This window comes from Zootoca vivipara, chromosome 12, assembly GCF_963506605.1.
Source record: "Zootoca vivipara chromosome 12, rZooViv1.1, whole genome shotgun sequence".
NCBI lineage: Eukaryota > Metazoa > Chordata > Lepidosauria > Squamata > Lacertidae > Zootoca > Zootoca vivipara.
Genome location: NC_083287.1, coordinates 46,308,011 through 46,329,912, shown reverse-complemented (window position 1 = coordinate 46,329,912; position 21,902 = coordinate 46,308,011). Strand labels below are relative to the sequence as shown.

At 42.5% G+C, this 21,902-nt stretch overlaps 1 protein-coding gene across 1 annotated transcript in view; it reads right to left on the bottom strand.

The window, feature by feature from the left end:
* The window catches only part of PTPRN2 (protein tyrosine phosphatase receptor type N2), a 592,105-nt gene that overhangs the window by 364,949 nt on the left and 205,254 nt on the right, over positions 1–21,902 (bottom strand). The window contains exons 10-11 of the mRNA XM_035129839.2: positions 20,156–20,242; positions 4,528–4,607 (exon numbers count right to left, since the gene is read on the bottom strand). Coding sequence (XP_034985730.2) covers positions 4,528–4,607; positions 20,156–20,242 — 167 coding nt within the window. The remainder of the gene's footprint in view (positions 1–4,527; positions 4,608–20,155; positions 20,243–21,902) is intronic.

The following is a 21,902-nucleotide window of genomic DNA, read 5'->3' as shown; positions in this document are numbered from 1 at the left end:
CGCTCTTTGAGTAATGCCTGCTGTACCTCTACATTTGTAAATGAATTTTTTTATTATTGCAAGGATACCATGCTATTTACAGAACTTTTCCCCTTCCTCCAAACAAAAATTTGCCATAATGACTACCCTGAACTTATTACAACTTGGGAAAGGGAAGCACAAACCAATGTCATTACGCCTTTAAAAAAAAAGCTACACTGCATCAAGCTGGATGCTTGGAAACCAATTGTATCACACAATGGGCAAGTTCTGTCATAAAAACAAAACAGAGCATTTCAAGGCCATATAGAGTGAATATTTTAATTCTGGAAGAGAGAGAGGGGGGGGAATGGTAGAGGCTTTCAGTTTTTATCATTTTCATGCATTATCACTTTAATTATTGACTATGCCAAGGCAATCTTAATGGGCTTTTTTGTTTCCTTGAAAACTTCTATGAACAGCTTATATCCCTAGGTGACAGGCTTCTGTTAAAGATAATTTGCACACAGTTAGACTATTTAAGGATAGGATTCCCAAAAGTAACTTCTATATGCGGAGCAATTACTTAAGTTATAATTACACTTACAATATATCTGTGGGACCTACAGGACCGTCTTGTATAGCGGGAAACTTTGACAATAACTACCAAGCTGCATGTCTTCTAGTTCTGAAGAGGAGCAAAGGGGCAGGGAGAGGACTGCCATGAGCATTATCAGAAGGCATACTAAATATTTCTTATTTGCTTGGTTTGCTTTTAAATTACTTTTAACAGCTCTCCACAATATTGTCTGTAATATGCACCTGGAGGTTGAGAGAGGAAATGGAGTTTCTGCATATTTATGGGAACTAGTCCCAAGGCAGGAAACTTCCTTCTGCCCAACAGGGACATGAGAGGTAAAGGAGCAGCAGTGGTGTGGCAAATGTTGAACTGTAGGAGCTCTGTGTGTCGTGTCCACACCACAAGGTCCAAAAATACAAGGAGCTGTGTTGATACACAGCCACACCCAAATATTAGCAAAATACCCAATTGATTAAGATAAAGTGACAGTCATTGAACAGATGTTCAATGCAGCCTTTAAATCAGAAATGCAAACAATCTTCCAAAGAAGTTTTTAGCATACAAGTTGCTAGCATGAAACAAGAACCCCATCAAAAACAGGGAGTATCACAGTTTGATTATTTTCCTCATTCTCAGATTTCCTCTGTGTTAATGTGTCCCACAAATAGCAAAACATGGAAGCCTCATTCTTATCTCATTCACCAGCTAGAGCAAGGAGGACCCGTAAATTTCCCTGGTGTTTTCATAGATGACATCATCGCTCTTGCTTCAAAATAAATCTCAGAGCGTCAGTTCCCAACACCATAGAGAAGGCAGAGACAGCTGGAAATTGTTCTTTACCAGAGTCCCTTCTGGACTATATAGTCACATTCTAGCACAGAACTATAGATCCCAGCAAAGTAATTTCCACCCTCCCTTCCAAACAGGTGGGTGGGGTTTGTTACACCTAGCGGGCTTACCTGGTCTGGTGCCTCCCACCTGGGTCAGGGTGGCTATCATCCGCCCCTGGCCTGGGAGGACAATGGACAGCCGGCTGGGGGTGGGGCGAAGGCCAAGGGAAAGAGGCCGACCCCTTCGGCCAAAACCTCACTTTGTTTCTTCCTCTTCCAGGTTCAGTACGTGTTCCAGTGAGCAACCAGGTTGAGGTAAGTGATTCTGGTTTCTTTTGTTTGCTGGGCACTTCGCCAGGCCCGTGTAGGCGGCTGCGACCCGGCTAACATGCCAAGGCCTATGCCAAGTTTCCCACATTCTGAAGTTAAAGTTGTGACTAATTTAAACCCATACTTTGGCCTCTTGTCTCTTTCTTTGGGGGGTAGGCTCCAAAGCCAGGGTTCAGCGTGTGTGCTCGCAATCAGGGGGCAGTGAGGGTCTGAAGTTGGAAGGGGTGCTATATAACTATATTTCCCCCACCCTCTTACTGGTTGTCATTCAGTATTGATATATACGTCCATGGAATGTGTGGATTATTTTGTTTTTATGACCGCATCTGCTATAATGCATATGACTTTCATATCCAGAGATATGAAATTTGATATGTTGACAACATGAACTATTTTTTTTGAAACTCTTAAATGCTGCCCTTTCGTCCTCTACTCCTCCTCTACTCCTCAGTGTAATCAACTCCAAAGAGACGTGACGGGATTATGAAGCTTGTCCTTTAGGCAGAGGGTAAATTACTGACATGCATATAAAAGCTATATTTTAAAAACCTACAGGTTTTGTGAACTGGGATTTTGTAAACAACAAGTAAATTATTATTCCCTTAACCATTGTTGAACTGAGAATGGATATTGAGTTCCTAGAAGCAATTCCACTGCCTAAGACAAACCAATGTACTAAAACTAAACAAGCATTTGTCTTCATGGGGCACAGAAGAAGTACAGGCCCTGGATTCAAATGAAGTAGCTGCACCTCCGTCAATGGCATGCATACAGAGGGCGATTTTTTTAAAGTACTTTAATTGGTGATACCCAGTGCATTTATTTTTTTTAAAAAACCACCAGGACCGCAATCCAGTCAACGAATAGTGGCAAGTGTGGTAGGACCACCCTCCTGGCACCGGCTACAGCTAACCTGGATGGGGTTGGGGTAGGGTGGTGATGACTTTAGGCAGAGGAGGATTTAGGAGAGTGTGACCACCAGTCACACCAGATGCAGAGCCTTGGGGGTGCCACAAGGGCGCCGGAACTATGATGTGGAATGGAAGCTGAGACGCAGGGGGCGCCAAATTCTAGCATTGCACAGGGCACCACTGAAATTTGAGACCCCCAAGGTCTGCTTAGGGTTGCATGGATACACTGGCAGAGCCAATCCATCACTCCCATAGGTCACACACACAGCACAAACCTTGCTGCCACCCTGCCCCTTCTCAGCCTCACCCAGGTAGCCTGTGGTGACATTACTGTCAACAAGGCAGCTCCAAGGATCTGCTTACACCGGTGAAGGCAGAGTTAAGCCCACTCAAACCCAATTAATTTCTGTCGGAGGTTAAGTGCATGCTTAAACTCTGCAACTGAAATTAACGGAAATGGACAGCACTGCGTCTTCACTGTGTTGTGCTTCATATTCCTAAGCAACATGGTTCTGTAAGTTTGTACGGGTACACGGAGCTTTTGTTAGGAGACAGACACACACACAGTGGAGGCTGATAAAGGGTACACACACAGCTGTCTAATGCACTTTACTATCACAGACCTTGACTGCGCTGGCAGCTGCACATGGGGGTCAGAGTGCTGGCAATATGATCCCAGCAACAGTGACACTGCTGCTCATCGCAATAGGGATAGGGTGGGCAGCAGCAACTACTACTTGCCACTGCCTTTGCCCTTCACACCCTGCTAGGATTGCCTCCAGCCATGTGCCAATAGGCTATGCTTGCAAATGCACAAATCTACAGGTTTAACTTAATACCACACTGTATTACCTCCTAGGTTATTTGTGGAACAGTTGAGCGCCAAGATATTCAATCTACTGTACATACATTCAACCCACGGTACTTTTTATGGCGCAGTATTTTTGCCATCGTAAGCTCCCATGAGATTATACAAGCGACAATTTCAAACCAGTTTGATCATTTGTTCTTACTCATTAAAAGCGCGCTTGAGTTACTCCGGGCAAAGTTACAGCACAGAGCTTGCCCAGACACCAAAGTAAACCAGGCAACCACTTGGGGGTGCCTGTCTCAGCTCTGATAATGTCTTGGGGAGAGAGGTTATTCCTGCCCTTCTGGGGAAGGAACATTAAACGGGCAGACAAGAAAATAATGCCCAGGTCAGCTCTTGTTCTTTTAATGTGATATTGTTAAGCTGGTCAGCACAGGAAAGGTACAGGGAGGATGTGAGGAAGCAGCAAACTTTTAATTCACCTAGGGCAGCAACAAACCTTGGGCCTCCGAGTGGAATTCTAGGCACGATTTCAGGTCAGCAAAACAATTTACAATCAAGGCTAGACTCCAAAATGACTATAATCAAATCCGCAGTGCACTGCCATGGCTCTTTTGGAGGAGGACGTTCGTTGTTGATCTGCAATGCTTGCCATCTCTGGGTCATGGGAATTGTCAAATTAACTTGACAGCACAAACACGTTTATAGCCAATTCTGAGGTCCAGAAATAAAGGCTTAATTGTAGTCATACTTCTTTTGTGCTATACAGCTACACTAGCTGGGACTCGCTGATGTCAAATATTCATTTAAGAACTGTACGTTTTCTCTCTTTCAAACACAATACTGTGGGCTCTCTTTCATTATAAAAATCCAGACCTCATTCTCTGCTCAGTTCAGTTCTTTTACAAATAAGGAAGTGTCAGGCAGTTTTAATTGAGTTGGAGATGCTACACTTAAGTTTTCCATTTAGGCTACCACCCCTTCAAATGTCTGTTTCATTAAATGTCAATCTTCTGGTGATAAGGACCCTTCTTGTTGTCTGAGACTGTGTTTCTAAATTCAATGGTGGGTGGAGAAAAGGGTGCATTTGACAATAAGGATTCTTACCTGCTGCTTTGGCAACATCGGCTGTGGTGATATTGAAGACATTTGAGTGCACTTTGAAGGTCACAGCTGGCCCCAGCATGCTACAAAACATGATGTGAAACAAGAGGTTTGTAACTAAGGAACGTAACATACAATATATATTCAAGGATAATTTATCATCTCCAGTGTGTTTTATTAGGCTCAGCTAGATGCTTATACATCTCAAGATCAAAGTAACATGCATATTGATTTAGTTATGAATGAAAAACTCAACCATTTTGTAAAAAAGTAAAATGAAAGTTGAACCAACAAGTACCAAGAGTAATGAATGGGTACCAATGTATTGCTTTCATTATTCCAATAATTGTCAATATCCATTCATCATTCATCATTCCCAAACCTGAAGATTTATTGCTACTGGCTCCCAGTATGTTTCCGAGCACAATTCAAAGTGTTGGTACTGACCTTTAAAGCCCTAAATGGCCTCAGTCCTGTATACCTGAAGGAGTGTCTCCACTCCCACCATTCAGCCCAGGCACTGAGATCCAGCACCGAGGGCCTTCTGGCGGTTCCCTCATTGTGAGAAGTGAGGTTACAGGGAACCAGACAGAGGGTCTTCTCGGTAGTGGCACCCGCCCTGTGGAACGCCCTCCCAGCAGATGTCAAGGCAATAAACAACTATTTTACATTTAGAAGACAACTGAAGGCGGCCCTGTTTAGGGAAGTTTTTAATGTTTGATACTGTACTTTTTAATATTCGGTTGGAAGCCGCCCAGAGTGGCTGGGGAAATCCAGCCAGATGGGCGGGGTATAAATAATAATAAATTTATTATTATTATTATTATTATTATTATTATTATTATTATTATTATTATATACTTAAGTGGGCAAGGTCTGGAGAATGTGGATTTTTATTTTATTTTTTTAAAGGATGCGATTGTCACTTTCTTCCCTCCTGTAATATTCCTGTATAGGACATGATAGGGAAGTTCTTTTTTTATCTTAAGATGCTCCCCATCCAATCATAATGCCCACTTCCAGAATATTAGGGGCTCATGCAGATCTTTCTCCCCCTCTCTGGTTCGTTTCTTCTCTCCCTCCCTCCCTCCTTCCTTCCTTCCTTCCTTCCTTCCTTCCTTCCTTCACCTCACTCAACATTTTGTGGCTTTTCAATATTCCATAAGTACCTAAAGTCACTAATCAAAGATTATTGTTTGGAATTTTGGGGGGGGGGTGTTTCTGCACACACAGGAAGTCTACAGAGTATGTAGAAATATCTTGCTTTCAGGTAGTTCCATTTCACTTCCAAGCTGATAGGCACAGGGCACTGAAGTTTTATTTTAGAGGAGTAATGATACAAGTGATGTGCATGTTCTTCTTATATAATTCATTGCATTACGGTAATGAAAAACATCTTAAATTACTGCAAAATAACCTACAGGATCATTCACAAATAAGCAGTTTCAGCACTGAAGCATGAGTCAAAACCCACCATTAGGTCATGCTTCCTTATGTCCAGACCACCTGGCATTATGTTAAGTAGCAGCTGATTTTTCAACTAGGGTTCGGCACTAAAAACCACATTAGGAACTTATGATGACTCTGAGCCAGAGGTCTTGTCTTATTTACACATTTTAGCTACAGCTAATATTAGTTCTGCATCATTTGCACCAACGCAGTGGTTAGGAAGGTACTGCTAGTCAGTGTCTTGTTATCATTCTCTAGAACTGAAAACAAAAGAATCAAGAGGTACTTGCCTATTGAAATGTTATAGGTCTAGTAAGCAGCAAGACATCTCAAATATTAAAATCAAGTCGGCACCCCATAAGTTAAAACATACACTCAATATAAAGGACATGTTTCTACATTAAACATATGAATTGTTTATAATCCAACGACAAGAAGTTATTTATGAAAACAATTACTGGGCACCAAACTCATGTGGAGCCATCAGTTTAACTAATAAAAGTATATCCCATAACATCCCCAGTTATTCTAGTTTCGAAGGTATCTCCTAAAATTTTGGGTGACAAACATAAACTAATTTAGCAACCCTTCCCAGGGAGCACACCCGGTACAATATTAAGACAGTATACAGGAGAATCCATAGGTACATTAACATTAGTAGATGACAATATTCCTTGAATCATCTTCTTGCAAAACGCTTCAGTGGTATGCCCACCAATTCTTGAGAATTGTATGTTAGAATTCTATAACAAGATTGTTTCTTGTATAGACAGACAATTCCTTATCTGGAAAAGGCACATATAAATTGTGAAACTTGTTGCCATAGCTCCTTTTGAGTCCCTGGAATCCTTTAACGGAATACCCTTCACATAGGGATGGCAAGAGCGTTCTCTCATTCCTATCACCTGAACCAGTGCCTATCCGCAACTTTGCAAGTTGTGATGATTTGCCAATCAGCCAAGTGGGGAAAATTCCTGCTGTGCCCCTGTCCCAATGACAGACAACACACGATGGCATAGCAAGGTCAAGCGCAACCAAGCCCTAAAAGTAGGGAGAGGTGGGCAGGTGTTCCAAATGCACGAACTGAAAGAGGAAGCTCTGGGCCACGTACATGGGTATATATAGCTCCCTCAATCCATTGGCTAGATTGAACCCAAAATTGAGGGTCCTACCAATCGGGTGTTGTGGCTGACCAATCTTACCCATCCACAACACAGGTGGTCGGTCTCCAGGTCTCACCGCAACATGTGCCCTCTTTGAGGGAGGACCTAGAACATGAGGTTCCTTTCCTCAATTCAGTTTGAGGCTGGTTTGGGGAGAAATGTAGCAAAATGCAGTACCGTATTTCATTTAACAAAAGCCTACAGGATAGGTATGAATTGTAGCTAACATTGTGTGTCCATATGAAACCGTTAAACATTTGTGGTGGAAAAGGAAACGGAAATATTTTTGGTCCATTTCTTCTCATACCATGTTATCAACACTTATAATTTTGGTGCCACTATAACTAGTACCGTAAATGGGACCATTAGGTCCAGTCGTGACCGACTCTGGGGTTGCGGCGCTCATCTCGCGTTATTGGCCAAGGGAGCCAGCGTACAGCTTCCAGGTCATGTGGCCAGCATGACAAAGCCGCTTCTGGCGAACCAGAGCAGCACACGGAAACACGTTTACCTTCCCGCTGTAGCGGTACTTGCACTTTGACGTGCTTTTGAACTGCTAGGTTGGCAGGAGCTGGGACTGAGCAACGGGAGCTCACCCCGTCGCGGGGATTCGAACCACTGACCTTCTGATCAGCAAGCCCTAGGCTCTGTGGTTTAACCCATAGCGCCACCCGCGTCTCGGCGAGTAGAAAAGTAGCAGCTGTTAAACTTTTTTCCCTGTTTCGTATGTTTCTTTAAAAGCCGCTAATAGAGCCTCAAACTCTTACTGAATAAACATTTCAATAAGAATGTGTGTATGCTAGAGAAAATTGGGCTTTTCGTTATATGCAAGAGAAATATAATACCACAAAATAAAAAGTAATACAGTAAATGATAACAACAATGAATATTGATTGCATTGACTTTGGGAGGGATTCTGCCACTTTGGTATTCTATTGGTGGCACTGGTATATACATGCCAAGCGGCAATATTTATTTGTTATGTTTACATCCCACATTTCAGCCAAGGAGCTCAGAATGGCAATTTGAGCCTCACAACCAACCTCTGAGTAAAGTCAGCGGTATGTCCATTCGGGGAACCCAATAGCAGAGTGAGGTTTTCAGCCTACATTTGCCATGGTCAAGATTAGCACACTATTTTACTTTATGCTATTTGTAGGACTAGCAGCATTGGACTGATGCATATAAGAAGGTGTAGCCAGCAGGAAAAAAGAAAAGAAAAAAATCAGTAAATAAAGATGCAGAAAAACCTTCCCCCTCCCAAGACTTACTGAGAAAGATATTGATGCCAGCAGCAGTGACATATGAGATATTGCTCTTTCACTCAGTTCACCACACCTCCTTGAAGCTTGGCTAATATTAACCACAATTGTTTTGACACCACTCTTAAATACTAATTCCCACTGAAGGGCGTAATGGCGTTTATGACCTGATGCATTTCATTGCAAACAAACTGTTCTCACATATCACCCATGATCTAGCTGGTGAGTAAAGAACATTGTCTCCTTTGGGGCAGATTACATCACACACAAATTCAACAAATTGTGCAAGATGAAAAAGAGGTCATAAACATAAAAACACCAGAGCCCAGCTGGTCAAATGAATCAAAACGCCTGAGAAGCATGGCATTGCTGCGTATCTTCAGTGACTAGAAAAGGATTTTAATCACAGAATTGAGAATTAGATCGCACTGTCAGTTGCATTCATGCACATTTTCAATAAAGCATTTTGGTTATCCCTGATTTACATCCATTTAACAACACAGTTGTATATAAAGGTGATTACGCAGATTGAGGGTAGTAAGACAGCAACCCTAATCCTATTCAAAACAGTGTTTCCTTGATCAAACAAATTACTTGAAAAGTACAGACTAATTACCCCCTCAGTTGGTGGAATTTCTGCTGGGTTTTTTTATTAAAAAGAATTCAGTAATGCTACTTTCATATCAGCTATGTATTGGATTTAAACAAAAACCAACAGCCTCTGAACAACGTCCCAGACGGTTATCATCATTTATGGTGGGTTCCAGTCAATTTGTCAGGGATGACTTGATTCCATGTTGATGATATTATGTTCCTCTCCCTGTTTTTTTACCCTTGCCACACACGATGAACAAATTTTTATCTTCAGAATTATTACGGTATTATTGCTCTAATTCCAAGCATATGATTTTGCATCAATGAATGAACAAACTGAAAGCCAGAAAGAGAGAGATGCAACGTTATCAATACAGCAGTTCCTGCATCACTTTCCGTTGCGGGCTACGATTACTTTTATAAATGAGGCCATTTAAATTCTTATAGATTGTGGACTGAACTTCATATGACCACACTTCTTTCCCTCGTAGGTACTTATTAGGGAAACATAAAAGGAAGATCACAGGGAAGGGAAGTTACAGTCTGCCATACCCCCTAGTGGAAAAGTATTTGAGAAGCAAGCGCTGCTGGTGGCACAGTCAGCAACAAAGCATGGAGCTGATGACAGAAGGAAGCAGTTTTGTGGCTCCGAAAGCATGCCTAAGAAGTTCAAAACTATATGTAAAGGAGGACAGGGTTCCTGTGCCTTTCAGAGTTGTATAGAAAGCATTTCCTCTTCCCTGAAACATACCCTTGTTCTACATAACTGTTAGATACTGGCATCTTGTCCTCCTTTGCAGCTGGTCACACTATTCACAATGTGCTGAGGCACAGTGATCAAATCAATGTACTTCTAGAATGAAACTGTGGGGGCTGAAGCCAGTCTGTTGTCGGTCCTGAGGATTAAGTCCCTAAGAAACACGGGACAAAACAATGCACTTTGATAATTAATTATTTCTGGAACACTAAGCGACAGAGCTTGAACAATTTAAGTGGTATACATTTAGCAAAACACACCAAAATAATTTGGTCTGTTTCGGGTGTGATGCTGTTGAATGAGTGCAATGTTGCATTTTTATTTTGAAAGCTACCCACCAGCCACATTTCGGCAGCACCAATACCTCTGTGCCAACATTGGGCATGATCCGCTTGATGGTTTCTGCATGGCAAAAGGGGGCTGCTGGCTCACAGTCCCCAAACAAGCACAGCTGGGAGGTGGCAGGAGAGGAAGGTTTGTGGAAGGGAGATCCTGTATACAGCACACAAGAAAGGGAAATAAGGATGCAATGTTTGACTGAAGGATAACCTTATATTTTTAACTTAAAATGAATCGCAAGAGTAGACGTTAGTTTAGAATATGGTGGGTGTCTAGGAGCACACAGTTAGCAGATAACAAAGGAGTCAGAACTAGATAATTTAGATGAGATTGTGGCTATCATAATAATTTATTTTACCTGATAATTTATCTGATGAAGTGTGCATGCACACGAAAGCTCATACCAATTACAAACTTAGTTGGTCTCTAAGGTGCTACTGGAAGGAATTTTCTTTATTTTACCAAGTTCAGAAAATGGGGTGAGTACCCAGACAGACCCTAATTTGGACTTGCACTTTAATTGGCTTGTATCAGGTCACCAACACACAGTCAATGTTCCCTCCCTTCATTACCCCATTCCCTTCTTCCAAATTAACACGATGACAGGTCACGTGTGGCAGCAAGTTCTTCCTCTGTTCCTCACCCCTTCCCTCATTCGTTTCCCCCCCATCTTTCCAGTGCCCACAGTGCCATGGTAGCCCAATCTAGGTGCTGAAATCCTGCAGAAACATGTTCTCCAGGGCTGCTTGCAGCTATGACACTACTAGATTCTAGCATTCTAGATGCTAGAAGAAGGGCAGGGAGCAGAAGGTGAGAAAAGCAGCCATACAAATTCCCCCCACCAAGTGTTAGGAAGGAACTATTACAAGAAGTGAGTGGGAATCAAGGTGGGAGAAGAAGAGATTCCCCATCACACTTGACTTTACCTTGTGGAGGTTTTTATAAATAACTAGCTGCCCTGCCACGCGTTGTGGTGGATCAGTTTGTTAAATGGAACCCCAGAGTCCCACTTCAGACTCCCCTCACCTTCAGAGTCCCCCTGTTTTTCATTTCTTATGTTTACATAGGCGCATCCCTGTGTCTCCCCCCCCCCTGTTCCGACCCATTACCTATCCCTGGCCCTCCCCACCCCACCCCCCGGTTCATCCCTGTGATTGGGCCCACCCTGTCCCAACCCATGACCTATTCGTGGCCCCCATCCCCCACCCAGGCAGGCCGCTACCTCCACTCAGCCTAGTCTGGAAAGCGGCCTAGTCTGTAAACCCAAGCCGAGATACTGTGGAGAGGGCAGGTTTCATCCCTGTGTCTCCCCCTACCCTGTTCCGACCCATTACCTATCCCTGCCCCCTATTCCCCCCCTTCCCCCCCCCCCAGGCAAGGCTCTACCTCCACTCGGCCTAGTCTGGAAAGCGGCCTAGTCTGGAAAGCCGAGCCTGTGGAGAGGGTAGGTTTCCTAGGTGTGGTACCAGTGTAGCTGTCTCTAGAGGGCGCTGTGTTGCAATCTCTCCTGTGCTCCCAGCATGCACTTACAGGTGATTTGTGAGTTCTGGAACACGGTGTTTTTTGGGGTTTTACCTGGTGTAGGTGACTCATCTGTCTTTGAAAACAGCATGGGGTCACTCGGGCAGTCACATTTGACTTTGTGTCCCAATTTCAATGGTATCAGTCAAGCGGTTTTGTTGAACGTTGGAGAGGAAGGAACATACCCAGTTTACATTTATATATAGATTTTGAATCACATATGGAAATAGATAACATCAATACAGAGGCCAAAAATAATACCTGGGGTTTAAAATTGTGCACTGTGGAATGTGTCTTTCAGTGAGGTAGAATTCTTTCACTAATACCTGCTCTCATTCTTACCTCCAGGTTAAAATTGAAAGCCAGCTCAGGCTGTACTTGGTCCTCAGGATGCTAAATGAAATGAGGAAGAAAGTGGACCTCAGGGTCGGAAGTCAGACAAATCTCGAACTATCACAAGGTACCATGTTTTTCATATAAATGGAGGGTCTCCTGCTTCAAGTCATGCATAATGGAGGGTGGGGCGCCTTAATTCCACACATAGGCTCATGGGGTCTGAACTGGCAATGACTGACTAGAAATGAAATATTGACTTGATATAAGATAGCTCGAAGAAGATGCTGCAGCGAGTGGGCGATTTTCATGTTAAGGATCACTGGGAAAAGGGATTGAACAAAAAGCTGCCATTGTACAAATATATAGTGCCATTGTACAAATATACAGTGTGACCTCACTAGTTCTGGTCATTTCACCTTCAAGCAGTGCTGGAAAAGGTTCAGAAAAGGGCAGTCAACATGATAAAGGGCTGTGGCAACTCCCCAGTGTGAAACATGAGGTGGCTATCATGACACAGTAGATTTATTACGTCTTTTCATGGAGAAATTCCAGCTACAAGTGTAGAAATTAGAGAAGTCTAATCTGTTAGATGCTAAACAGCAGCCATCTTCTAACTTTGCTTCATTCAGTGACAGGCCCTCAGGACAGTAAGTCTGAATTAATTACCAATCTTCCTTATATCTGAGATATCACTTGTTTGGGGACTTTGATATATGTTTGTCAGATGTAAATGAAATTCTCCTGCAGGATAATTACCCTTCACTGGTTCAACCTTCCTTTGAAGGGCTAACCAAGATACCCTGTTAGTTCTGTTAGAATTCTAATTCTGTATATGAAATTAAGTTTTAAGATCTACATAGTAATTGGATTTTAGCTCCCGAGGAAATCTATTTTTCTACTCACATGTTTCGGAAAGTCAGTGACTTTTTTCAAAGAGTAGGTCATCGTTTAGAAGATGAGGGATAAGGAAGTTGGAGAACACAGACATTTGGTTCTTGATGAATTTATTTTGGGTATATGGAAAAGGCAGGAATGGTATGGAAAAGGCTGGCTTCAAGAAGTGACATAGATTTACAGGTCAGAAACTGAGAACTTCACTTGAACCTTGGTACAGTATATCAAGTAAGTAACTCATTATTTTGATGTGTGTTGGAAGCCGCCCATAGTGGGGGAGACCCGGCCAGGTGGGCGGGGTATAAATAATATATTCTTATTCTTATTTTTATTCTTATTCTTATTATTATTATTATTATTAGTAGTAGTAGTAGTAGTACCACCTTGGCTAAAATGCTATTTATTTTTAAGTACCTGTAAATCTTTCCTTTACCCCTTATTTTCCTTCTTTCTGAAATATTTCTGGGTTCTGTTTTTGTTTTTCCAATTGGGTTTTGCTTTCCCTGTGTTCATAAAACAACCACTGGACACACTACTAAGATGTGCTTTTATATTACAGGTTTGGGTTCTTTACTGTTTTAATAAGAAGTTGGTGGCAGTTCTGTAAAAGTTTATGAGGTTACATAATCCCAGTTTTGCTCACTCTGAAGTTTTGTTCTGTAACCTATCATAGCTAGGCAGTGGCACAGTGTCAAATCTGAAGTGCAGGAATTAATAATGGCAGCGCTCACAGCTGTGCCCCAAGAACAGTCCAAAAATGCAGAAAGCTGTTTTTGACTCGGGAGACCTCCCAATTAACCATGTGGCATGAATACAATCCTGTACTATGCATGGTTACCTGGCAGTAAGCAGTGCTGCTTAACCCTGACGGCACAGGTTTGACTTGTAAAACTCATTGATAAAAGATTCTTAAGTCAGCTCAGATGTAACTTATAGCTTCAAACTAGAAGTGCAAACAATATTGCAAAGAAGTGTTACCAACTAAATTGCTAGCATAGAGTAGACGCAACACCAAAGAAAAGGAAAGTATTCAGGCTCTCAATTCTCTTACTTCCTGTATTACCATCTGCGGCAATAATAAAAACCTCATTATCAATTCATTGATTTGCCAGAGCAAAAAGAGTCCACCAACTGGTCTGGAGATTTGGCAGATGATGCCATAACGTCTGGTCTGAAAAAAATGAGAGCTGTGCTCTTCCCCCCCCCCCAAAAAAACACCAAACAAACTCCTGCTCACCTACAATTAGCCAGGTACTGCACCTGGAGAGAGGAAACAGCCTCATTCTGAAAGACACTGCACATTAAAAAGTAACTGCAGCATACCCAAATTGTGCAAGATTCGGCTTAGATTCAACTAGAATTACCAAGCGAATTTGCATGCCGAGTTAAATATACCTATTTCATACCGTTCTGAATCCAAGCTAGTCATAGTTTCCTTAGATGTTCACCTTTACAACCAACACATGCCTTGTGTCATAACCTATCAGCATGATGAAGTGGAAACACCAAGTATCACAGCAGTGTTTAGGTTCTGGATGAGTAGGTTTGATTAAATGGCTGATTGGGTTTTTCAGGTGATATCAATATAACAGGAGGAAACAAAGAAAAACCACCACCAAAAGGCTTTAGCCTTCCACTTAGCAAAACTACTGCTGACGTGCCAATTCAGGTACATACAGCTCTATCACATACGATCAGGAACGGGAAAGGAACTGAAGTGTAAGCTCCTTTGGCCTGTTAGTCACCAAGACCAAATCAGAGTTTTCCCAAACTTAGGTCTCCAGCTGTTTTTGGACTACAACTCCCACCATCCCTAGCTAGCAGGACCAGTGGTCAGGGAAGGTGGGAACTATAGTCCAAAAGCAGCTGGAGACCCAAGTTTGGAAAACCCTGGACCAAATGGATCGTTTCTATACGGCTTCTTACCCATTTCCTAAATGTATTTACTTAAATGAAACCTCGTGTGATTTAAATGGGAAATCCAAGTTAGCACTTTGGGTATGGTTATTTGTGACTTGTTTTAGTCCTCTTCATAACAGGTGAGGGCTGTGGGACAGGACTGAGGAGATGCAAAAGAGGAGGGCTATAACCTGGGTTTTGGTGTTCAGCCAGTAAAATACACTTTGTTATCACTGGTTTTAAATTTGACTTGTACCTAGCTGCTGATGTGATTTCTCTCAGAAATTCTGCACTTGAGGAAGTAAAATATGTTTCTGTAGAAGTGCTGTGCAACAATCACGACAAGTCAATTTAGAACTCTTAGTAAAAAAATCATTCTCCAAAAATATGCTGGGATAGCTCAGTTAGTAAAGCTTGAGACATGGGGCAAAAATATTCCTGCATTGCAGGGGATTGGACTAAATGACCCTTGTGGCCCTTTCTAGGATTCTAGGATTCTATGACTGCCCATGACTTTTGGCTTAATTCTGAATTGGGCTAAGGGGACTTCACACGACACTAAAATATGCCTGGATTCACATTAGCATTTCAAGATGAACCTCATCAATGCTGAAAAACTAAAGATTTCTGAAAAGTTACCTGAAAAAGGACCAGATGAAGACATTTTGTTGCCTCAGACAGAACAGTCAGCGCCACCCCCAGATTGGCAAATGTATTTTGGCACCTGAGGGAAAAACTCCTGCAAGCATCTCTATCTCTTTCACAGTTAAAATGCAAAAATAAATGAAATAACTGACATCCCAAATGAGCTGCCTTACGCTTCCCTTTGTCTAAGGTTCCATGCAGCTTTTCATCCCCAAAGCTACCTTGCTGCCCTCAGGTGCACTGAAAGAGACTGTCTCTTTGCCAGTGTTTAAGGAAGATTCAGCTGCCAGTCTGGTCAGCGTCTATATTTGGTAGTGGGGAGAGGTGCCTTCTTGCCCTTCGTCTTGGGTAGCAAAGCATCTTTGACCAATACTGCTGGTGCGGCCACCACTTGATAAGCCCTGTTTTCAAGTTGTAGATACAGGCTTTACTTGAACATTCACTGAACTCCTATGCCTTGGGTGGTGGTGGTGGTGGTGGTTGGTTTGTCTCATATATTTCAATTTACTCTACTATTATGCTTGTAGGAAACAGAATAGAATTCCCAGTTAAAATTATGGGAACTAAGGTCTAGCAAACCACAAATGAGCAAAACAGATTATTATTGTTATCTACCGGTATATAAATAAAAATGTAAGTGTCCATTTGTGGGTGACCAAAAATCTCCAAAAGTTCTTGACCGATTGTGTTGAAATTTGGACACAACATTGCATGTGCATACGGGAGTGTTTGCATATACTTAGATTGCACAGGTGTCACACCTGTGGCAGGTAAAAACCTGTTTTTTTGCAAACAGAGCACCATCTGCTGGGCGTCAAAGTAACACACGCTATAGTATTAAATGCATCACCAAGCAGAGGCTGCTGGTTGCAACTCCCCGACAGCTCCTCTGAGGGCAGGGGCTGGATCCTGACGTCAGCAGGCAGAGGCTGCTGGGAACGACTGCCCGGCGACTGCGCGGCGACCCGGAGTATACGCTACTGCCAGAAACATGTGGCATGCGAGGGGGGGGGAGGGAGAGGTCGGGGTGCCGGGTAAATGGGAATGCCTGCCCAGCAAAGACGGCCGGAGTCTTTTTGGAGGGACTATGAAATGGGGGACAGGGGGGCTTTCTATATGTTCAATACAACACTGCTTTCTCTGTCTTACCTGCCAACAAAACTCACATCCAATCTTAGACTCAGCCACAGCTAGTTATTATTTTAAAAAGGAAACAGATTGTACCTAGATTTACTTCAGGTTGGTTTGCTATATAGAAGTTCATTATATGATAATTAAGAGAAGATAAACTCTCAGAGGAAAGACATTGGTGTGTGTTCACATTACCCCCTTAAAACATAGTGAAGTTGTTTTTTCATCATTACGTTTCACAGCTCTTTCCCAACTATCTGTTCACATCAGCACAGCTTCCTTCATTTCTGCTCATGAGTTCACACCAGGGGGTGCTGTTGAGGGAAGGACATCTTTGTCCTATGCCAAGGGGTGTACAACTTGGCTAGAGATTAATCGGGAATGGCTCGAATTGTTGTGAAGCTGGTTTAAGAAACAACACATCAAGCACTAGTATTTTGTGTCAAAAGTTTAAGATACCTATATGGTTAGGATAGGTAAAGGTAAAGGGACCCCTGACTGTTAGGTCCAGTTGCGGACGACTCTAGGGTTGCAGCGCTCATCTCGCTTTACTGGCCAAGGGAGCCGGCGTACAGCTTCCAGGTCATGTGGCCAGCATGACTAAGCTGCTTCTGGTGAACCAGAGTAGCACATGAAAATGCAATTTACCTTCCTGCCGGAGCGGTACCTATTTATCTACTTGCACTTTGTGCTTTTGAACTGCAAGGTTGGCAGGAGCAGGGACTGAGCAACGGGAGCTCACCCCGTCACGGGGATTCGAACCGCCAACCTTCTGATCGGCAAGCCCTAGGCTCTGTGGTTTAACCCACAGTGCCACCCGCGTCCCTTATGGTTAGGATAATGTCATGTAAACAAGGATTAAAAACCCAGCACTGGAAATGCAGTAAACGAGAGTGTGAAACACATTTGTGGTAGAAACAACGGCACATGGACTAACAGAATGCCTATTGATGTTGCCACCCACTTTCATCTCCTACGATATTGGTCCAGCAATCAATCACCAGAGGCCACAGACACTCGTAATTGGATTATAAAATCAAACTTATCATTTTGTGTCTGCTTGCATAATTATTCTGGCGCTTTAATATTCTTTTAATGATCCCTAATGATGTAATACAAAATAATGGAATTTGTTTCACAGCTACATAACCATTAACAAAACAGATTAACCATAACTAGTACTTTCATAAAAGATCAAGAAAGCAGCCAGAACAACAAGCTGAAATGCCTGCAAGCTAAAATGCCAAATCCTTGTTTTCATCATCTTGTATTTGCAATTCTGTACTCCGCATGTTGAATGCCACATGTGCTACAGAAACCGTTCGGATAACTTAATTATAATCACAGGTAGCATGCTATTGGCACCACACCCGAGACTATATAGGTTGCAATTTTAAACATGCTTACTATAAGTAACATGGGCAATCCGAATCCCAAATCCCTAGAGCAGGAGGAGGTTTGGGTGCATCAGAGGTGTCCCTCTGACCAGCCCTGCTTGATTCCACCAGTCTCCACCGGCAGAGAAGCTATGCCAACGAAAAGTACAGTAATGCACCTACTCAATTGGTGGGCATGAGCTACTGCAGCAGAAACCCCCAAAACGGGGCCTTGGGGAGGATGCAGAGCTAGTGCAGAACCCAACAGACCCAGCGCAGACCCCGTGCATACTGTTGAAAAATCCAAAAGAAACAATCCGTCACTGCCTTGGGGTTACAAATCTGATCCCCACTGTTGCTGCACCGCTCTTGCAAAAGTAGTGCTGTTTGCAAACTATGCACACACACACACACTTTGCACACCCCGCAGGCTGTAATGGCAGCACATATATCAGCTTTATGAAACTGTATTTAATATGGAGGTCATGCACAAGGCTGTACAATTGTTTTCATCAGCTGTAACAAAGGAAGAGGGAAGAAAGAGGCCACTGTGAACAAATGCCGTCAGAGATGGTGGCTGGCCTTTGTTTATTTATTGATCTATTTATTTATTAAAACTTTTTAAAACATAACATTCTCCCCCCCCCCGCCCACCAAGCTGTCTCTTAAACTCATCCCCCTTCCCTCTGGTTCTCATGCAAAATGGACAGAAATAGACTTCTTCCTCTTTGTCCCTTGCCTCACCCACAATGGCTGAAGCCACGCCTGCAAGTGACCTGCTTCTTCTGGCATTGGCATAGCATTTGTTCAGGGATGCAATTTTTTTTAACAGCTGTTCTTCTTATATATCTGCCCCATCACTCCCCCAAACCACTGTTTTATTTTTAATTATTTTAAATACAGTATGTTCATTTTTTTGTACCTAGTCTCCCATCCCTCAAAAATAAATGCTATTTAGGAAACTGAAGCATCCCCTTCCAACCCAATGCTGCCTGCAGAAGTGCTGGGCTTATATAGAACGATCCATTTTTAAAAAAACTGGAAACGTTTGTTCTAGACACCGGAGGGAGGAATAAAGGTGCACATGTGGACATTTTCTGCATGGCAGGCACCCAGAATGGGGAAAGGTTGTATAGCAGAGATTGAGAGGAGGGACAAAACTAACAGATTTGTCCAGTGGCAGACTAGAAATGAAGATCTATGAGGGATAAAAGAGAAAATACACTCTATTGCACTTTTATCACACACACACACACACAAACACAGATGACGTGACTTCCAATGATGTGTGGGGAGGGAACATACTCCCTGCTAGAAGCATGTTCAACCCTTAGCTCCTATGGCAATGAATCACCTGTACTTATCCATTTACTTGACATAAAAGAACAAAAAAAAATCTCAGAGAGGTTTACAACACATTAAAACGTTGCATAAAAACAATCCAGAGTAAAATAAATTCATACTACAAGGAAAACATTTCAGATCCTACTCTATGTGACATTTTGCTTCGCTCATATTCATTTATCTACTTACCGGTAATTTATATTTAGCAGTCTCTCTTTTATAATCAGAGTCAAAGGGCTGGAAGAGGATGGTCCTTAAGAGCAGGGCCGTCTTAAGCGCCCCTGGCGCCGTGGTCGCCGGATCCCTCCGGCGCCCTCCCGCCCCGTTTCCCAGCGCGGCGGGAGGGTGGGCGTCGCGCACAGCGCGGCTGCCACAGGTGCAACTGCGCGGCGGGCGGGCAGGCGCAGCACGGTTGCTGTGGGTGCAGCTGCGCGGTGGACCGGCCGGCCAGCAGGTGGGTGCAGCTCGCGGCGCCCTCCTGGCGGGCCGGCATCGTGGTGCTCTGCACCACCCAGCCTGCACGTAGGGCCGGCCCTGCTTGAGAGACAATTCAGGCTGAACTTTAAAATGAAAACTTCATTGTAGTTCACATGACTAATACAGTAGTTGTTGATAGACCTATCCTCTGTGAATTTGTCTTAACCTTTTTTGTAACCATAGATCATTGCAAATCATGGCAGTAAATTCTAAGGGTTAACATTGTATGAAGATGCATCCTGTTTTCTATATCCTGAGCCTACTGCCAACCAATTTATTGGGTCTCCTCCCTCTATTACGAAAAGGGGAGTAAAACATATATCAGCAATGTACCTTAAAACAATTCAGAACCATTGCATTATTGTGGTTGAGGATGGATGTTAGTGTTGAAGCAATCTAGGAATTAAGATGAGATTAATAGAAGGGTTGGACTTTGTGACATACTTGATATCAGCAAAGGCAGTCATCTGCAGTTTCAGCTGGGCAGCAACTTGCTTCATTAACTCCAAACCCTTTTCCTCGCTCAGAGGGCTGTTGAAAGAAAGCAAGAATACACAGCATTACGGAAAATGGAACTCATCAATACTTGAGAGGCTAAAAGCCCCAAAAGAGTTATCACCTTGGAATGGTTAGGTGGTTCGAAGCCAACGCTTAAGTGTATTCCTGTCACATAGCAATTGTGATATCGAGGGAAATGGGATCAGGTGCTTCCTCAGGCATGATGAATCACCTGAATTTTCCAGCAATAAGACAAACAATAAGGTGTAAATGGAATTGTTAGGAAGTGTAATGGGCCCAATGATGCAGCGACCAGTTCATCTTGGTACTCAATGGGAAAAATGTTACACATTTTTTTTATTTTAAAAAAAAGTGGGAGGGAGGAAGAGAGCCAGATGAGGTTGGAAACAAACAAATGAATGTCAAATTACAGGACTCTATGAAGTGGACGCAGGAAGACATTTCTTCTTCAATTCATTTGCTTCTGAAATGCATTCGTGCCCAGCAAAAGGAGAAACAAACATAATATTCAAGAACAAACAATAGTGCTAACTACACTGTCCTGAAGAGTGACTGAGGGTATGGAAGTTAATTTTCGTGTGTGTGTCTGTGTGTGTGTGTGTGGTGCTCAAAAAACATGTCTTTGAGCCTTCTAGTCTTCCTCAATATCATGCTTTTTAATTATATTTTAAATTGGAAACCAGGCCTTCTCGGCAGTGGCACCTTCCCTGTGGAACGCCCTGCCATCAGATGTCAAGGAGATAAAGAACTGCACAACTTTTAGAAGACATCTGAAGGCAGCCCTGTATCAGGAAGTTTTTAAAGTTTGACGTTTTATTATGTTTTTATACGTACTGTAAGCTGCCCAGTTGGGCAGGGTGTTGTTATTGTTATTGTTACTGATAGCAATACTTTGCTACCATCATTTGAGAAACAGATTTAGCTGCAAATCAAGATTATAAAGTTACAAGTTTGGTCAATATCAGTGCAGATATCTTCAGTGAGTGCTGTTAGTCACTGAGTTTGCTGGCATATACCAGTTTACCTTCCAGCAAGTGGCAACATATACCAGAAAATAGTGACATTCATAAATTTTCTTTGGGATTGTCAATATTCACCTAACCCACACAAATTGTTTAACTCCATCTATTTATTTATAAAACACACACACACACACACACACACACACACACTTTCAGATTCAGGGCTGGCTGTATTAGTAAATAATCAGTTTTATTTTATTTTTAAAAACCTGCAAAATAATCATAATTAAAGTCAAGAAAAAGCTACTTTGTATGACTCCTTCAGCTGCTATATTATTGCACTTCCCCAAATTAACATAAAGCAGTCCTTAGTAAATTTAAACTTTATAACTTTATCCCACATATGACACCAGACATCAGAGCACACCTACTTAAAAATTCAGTGTAGTGGTATTAAGAGTTATTCCTTAATTTCATAATATGTTGAAATAGAATGCCACAAAGAAAGAAAAAACAGCACTCTTAGATATCTCTCAAGTAAATAACCCATTGGGAGAGCTGGTGTCGAAATAAAACACACACACCCCACAACACACCAACCCATTCAGGTTCTTATTTTTAATTACTGCAATGCAAAATATTTCCCACATCATCACCAACCTGTTATTAGAAAGCAATGTGGATTTTAAATCAGTAGTGTGATGTACAAG